Source organism: Microtus ochrogaster, chromosome 24 (genome assembly GCF_000317375.1).
Source record: "Microtus ochrogaster isolate Prairie Vole_2 chromosome 24, MicOch1.0, whole genome shotgun sequence".
NCBI lineage: Eukaryota > Metazoa > Chordata > Mammalia > Rodentia > Cricetidae > Microtus > Microtus ochrogaster.
Window position 1 is genome coordinate 260,501 of NC_022024.1, and position 5,403 is coordinate 265,903.

The 5,403-nt window shown below is 40.2% G+C and overlaps 1 protein-coding gene across 3 annotated transcripts in view; it reads right to left on the minus strand.

The window, feature by feature from the left end:
• The window catches only part of Mdm2 (MDM2 proto-oncogene), a 23,040-nt gene that overhangs the window by 4,125 nt on the left and 13,512 nt on the right, over positions 1–5,403 (minus strand). For all 3 annotated transcript variants that reach the window (XM_005357897.2, XM_026784548.1, XM_013350275.2), the window contains exons 7-10: positions 3,870–3,934; positions 3,441–3,537; positions 2,615–2,763; positions 455–610 (exon numbers count right to left, since the gene is read on the minus strand). In XM_005357897.2, the coding sequence (XP_005357954.1) occupies positions 455–610; positions 2,615–2,763; positions 3,441–3,537; positions 3,870–3,934 (467 nt within the window). The remainder of the gene's footprint in view (positions 1–454; positions 611–2,614; positions 2,764–3,440; positions 3,538–3,869; positions 3,935–5,403) is intronic.

The following is a 5,403-nucleotide window of genomic DNA, read 5'->3' on the forward strand; positions in this document are numbered from 1 at the left end:
TATAGTCACTCCCAAGAAAGAGATATACAGGCACCATCTGACACTTTTGTTTGCTGCACGTTTTGTATTTGCAAAAAACAAATTATTATTAAAAGAGAGGAATAGGAGTAATGACGCTTGCCTTTGATCCGAGCACTCTGGAGGCAGAGGCAGGCAGATCACTGTGAGTCAGCCTGGTCTACACAGACAGTTCAGGATCAGCCAAGGGCTACATGGTGATATTCTGTCTCAAGAAAAACAAACAAACAAACAAATAAATAGTAGAAACAAATGGAGAAGTTTATGGGCAGACCATTACAAGAATGTCCATTAATGCCTAAGTTTCTGACTTAGTAATAAACCAGAAGCTGTAATTTTGCCTTAAGCTCACAAATGAAAAAGCAAAAATTTTAAGTGACTCTGAACATATTGCATCTCCAATCTTATTAAAAAGCTAGCAACCATGGAAACCCACCTCATCATCCTCATCTGAGAGCTCGTGCCCATCTTCACTCAGGCTGTAATCTTCAGAGTCAAGAGACTCAACTTCAAATTCTACACTAAATTGATCCGAAACTGAATCCTGATCCAACCAATCACCTGAGTGTTCACTTACACCATCATCAAGATCCTGTGGGAAAAGAATAAAGTGAACTTAAAGACATTGCCTCTAGGCTTCAGTAAGAGCTTCCTAATTCATCCTGGGCCACTATTTCCTCCTCCTGTTCATGTTGCACAGACTGGCACAAGGTTGAGGTTCAAGGTTATTACATTAATATTCAATCTTCCCTGCTCAAAATTCCACTACATGAAAGAAAAAGGTCAAAGGGCCTTAGCACTGAAGTTACACTCAGTATGACTGCATTAGCATTTCCAAATGCCCCCAGCTAAACACACTCTATCCTACTCAACACCCACACTCCGGTAAGATTCTGTTTCCTAATTCTTCCACTAACTTTACCTCCCTAAAATAATTTGAGCTTCTAAATCCCAGTCACCTTTGTTTGGCTAAACCTCTAACAATACCACGTTTAATAACCTTTCCTATTTATACAATTATTGATTATATACACACCTATTAATTAGATGAAGCGTAACTGCAAGCTTCTCTATAAAATACAAAAAAGGCTAAGACTTACCTTAATTACACTATTAGCGTGTCAGAATGCTAGTTACTGCACAAATACAAATCTGCTATTTGGGTTTTTGAGACAGGATCTACCTATGTAGCCTTAACTGGCCTAGAACTGGACGCTGCTTCCTGAATGCTGTGATTAAGACTGTGCTGCCAGCCCAGAATAACTTGGTTTGAAAAGCTTCAAGACAAATTTTTAAATTTATTTTTACAATTCTGTGTATTTTCAACTGACCCCACGTTTTAGGATTTAATAACTCACAGCTTCAGAACCTAATGTTATCTGTCTATGCTAAGGGTAAGAACACATACCAAGGCTGTAATCTTCTCAATCAAGAGATTCAATTTAAAGGGCTGAGTATGGTGGCGGACACCTTTAATCTCAGCACTCAGGAGGCTGAGGCAGGAGGATATCTGTGAGTTCAAGACCAGCCTGGCCTACAGAGGACAGCCAATAGTCAGGACTAGAGAAGTTCAGTCTCAAAAAAACATAAAAGAGATTCAACTTAAAATCCTACACTAAACTGATCACAAGCTGGACCCTGAGCTATAACTGAGAAGAGTACACTACGCTAAGAGTCAGGATACAGGTCAACTTCAGATCCATCATCTAACTTCTAGAGAATACAGTCCCTTGAGGTATGAAAGGAGTCTGAATTAATATAATCAACAAAAATAGTGTTCTTATTTTATAAATTTCAAAATAGGGATTTGAAGTGATGTTGATAAAGCAGTAGAAAAAGCAACTCTTCAAGGACTAGCTCTAATTCCTACACAACTTCCACTGACACAGGTTAGGACAGTCGGTCACATCTCTGGTGACCCAACAGTGTCCCTTCACTCAACTCTAGAATCAGACTTTCTGCAGCAGTTGTCTGCAAGCTGTATCTTAACACCAGTGTATTTTTATAAACAAATCTTTCCTGAACAAAGCCATGCATGTGTGTCTACACATCTATGGTTGCTTTTCCAAATTAAGAAGATCAAACAGAGACGAAGGTGAACCGGATCCAAAAGGTTAACTACATGGTGTTTGACAACCCTGTTGGGGACCAGAGATGGCTCACAGATAACAATGCCAAGACTGAGGCACTGAGTTCTCTACCTCTGAAATTTCACCACATGGTGGAAGGAGAAACCGATTACCTCGAGCTGTCATTTGACCTCGTCACATCCCTCACAAATGCACTGTGGCAGACATAATCCGCATGCACGCACATAAACAAACATGCTGTTTTCAAATGCAATATAGAAAGCTGTTTTGAAGCCAGATGGCAGTGGCACACACCTCTTATCCCAGCACTTGGGAGGCAGAGGCAGGCAGGTCTCTTTGAGTTTGAGGCCAGCCTGGTCTATAAAAAGAGTTCTAGGACAGTCAGGGTTACACAGAGAAACCCTGTGTCCAAAAAACATATATACTTAAATAAATATATAAATAATACATAGATAATAATAAAACAAATCTAAAGTATTTCTTAAATAATCAAAACCGACACATACCTGATGTGAGGGGGTCTCTGTGGACTCACTGCTGCTGCTTCTTTCACAGCATATCTCTCTCAACACACACAAAGCCAGGCTCTCATCAAAGGAAAGGGATCTGTGGCGCTTCCTTTGCCGCTCACCAGGTAGTTCATCTGAGTTTTCTTCTATGTATTAAAGGGAAACAGGTAGTTAAATCCCTGTGCTGGGGCTGACTCAGAAACTGTAATGTCTTAGTTCCTATTTGTAACAAAAGTCAACCATTTACATTCTTAAAGTCAGTGTTTCACTGGATCTATCCAACTAAAAACACTGAAAAGTTTCCAATGTTTTTTCTGAACTTTACCTCCAAAAGTTACTATAAACTGGATCCATTTAGAGCTCTTACTGACCCAACAATATACAATATTTCTGTTAACACTAAGCGTTAGAAATTTGAGTATACTAGATATGGTGGCACACATCTTTAATCCTAACACCTGGGAGGCAGAGGCATGTCAATCTGTGAGTGAGGCCAGCCTGGTCTCTGCAGAGATACTGTCTCAAAAAAATAATTAAAATAAAATAGAAAACAAGACTTCATCTTTTATTATAGAACCAAAACCAGGGGTCTAGAGCAATGGTTCTTCCTAATGCGGCGACCCTTTAATACAGTTCCTCCTTATGGTGTGGTGACCCCAACCAAAGTTATTTTTGTTGCTACTGTTAGGGATCATAAATGTAAATATCTGTTTTATGATGATCTTAGGCAACTGTGAAAAGGTCATCTGACCCTAAAACCACAGTATTAAAGGAAGAACCCCCAAACAACTATGTAATATGCCAAATAATTACTCATATATACCTGTCTCACTAATTGCTCTCCTTCTAGATGAGGTAGACGGTCTAGAAAATGAATCTGAAGATGAAGGCTTCTCTTCTTGTGGCTCTCGCACAGGGTCCTAAACACACAAGAAAACGTAAAATATGACAAAGTAACACAGCATAGGCTGCTTCGAGCTCTGTTTTATATAACCTTCCCAATTTTCAAGAACTATTTGTCATGAAGCTGGAGAGATGAGTTAGAGATTAAGAACATGTGCTGTTCTGGACTGGATAACTTTGGCTCCCATCACTCACGTCTGGGGCAGCTCACAACCACCTGTAACTCCAGCTCCAGGTGATACGGCATCCACTACTGGCCCAGGAATGCAAACACTCAAGGACAATACACACAAATAGAAAGTTTTAAAAAGAAACCTTGTAGAAGAGTAAGAAATAAATTAACTATTACCTCCTGATCACTCCCACCTGCAGGCTGACATCTGCTCTCACTTGATGTGCCGGAGTCTGAAGACTCTAAGAGAAAGGAAAAACTGACTCAAAACAAAGAATAAGAATTCAACATATACCAGTTTAACCCAACCCTGTACAAAATTTAACCTTTCAACAAGCATTAGCCATGTATGTCCCAAGTGTCATTTGCATGCTAAAACATGGACATAAATTCAACTTTAAAACAGTAATTATAAAGTAAAATAAGCCGGGCAGTGGTGGTGCACACCTTTAATCCTAGTACTTGGAAGGCAGAGGCAGAGCAGGCAGATCTCTGTGAGTTCGAGGTCAGCCTGGTCTATAGAATGAGTTCCAGGACAGGCTCCAAAGCTAGAAAAAGCCTGTCTCGAAAAACCAAAATAATAATTAATAAAAAGTAAAATAAGCAAAATTTTAAAATATACTAGCAGATACCGGGCATGGTAGTGCACTCAGCACTCAGGAGGCAGAAGCAGCTGCATCTCTGTGAGTTCAAGGCCAGCCTGGTCTACAAAGAAAAGTTCCAGGACAGCCAGGGCTGCACAGAGAAACCCTGTCTTGGGGGCGGGGGAAAGAGAATATACTAGCAGAGGAAACAATGAAGCATCTTTTGGTAGTTGCAGGGGAGAAAGGATGGAAACTATCAAGACACATTTTGTAATAGCCTATGCTGAAGCTGGTATATAACAGGCATTCCAGAGAGAAAAAACAGTATTGTGAGAAGGCATACAGACACACACAGTTACTGTGGCACAAAATTAAACTAATTCATTTACTGGTGCGGAAGCAGGGTCACTGTGCAAAGAGTCATGTTTGTTCAGCCAGACAGCACAACATATCATTCTTCTGAGCAGTTCCATAAACTTGCCTAAGGCCATCTTGTAATAGGGGTTTAGTTCAAGAACTAAAGCTCATTTCCTAGCTCACAGAACTATTCTCCCCAGGGAGCAATCATAAAACTCCTAAATAAGGAATAGCAAATCACTGACAAAACAGAATTTAAAAAGAAGAAAAAAAAAACCCATAGAAACAAACAACAACAAACCACTGGGCATGATAGACACCAATCATCCCCAGTTATTGGGCAGACTCAGATAGGATTACAATTTGAGGCCAGCCAGAGCATCTCAGTGACACTCTTGTCAAAATAAAAAGTTACAGGTAATTCAGAGGCCTAAATAAGAGGCCTCAATTAGCATGTATGAGGTCCTTGGCCCAAAGTCCAGTATGGAAAAACAAATAATAGAACATTGAGGCAAGCAAACTTAAGACTAGAAACTGGGTAAGGCGAGGTGTTTAATGCAGCTTGGTCTCCAGGACAGCCAGGGTCCCACACAGAGAAACCCTGTCTTGAAAAAAACCAAAGCCCACAAGGTTGAAATGCAGTGTAGAAGGGGCTGATAAAGAGGATACCAAGAGTCTAACTGAAAAACTGGGATTGTAGGAGGGTGGATGTTTTAGATTGCAAAATAATTAATTTAAATGAGCTACTCGGGTAGGCAGGCACAGTTGGT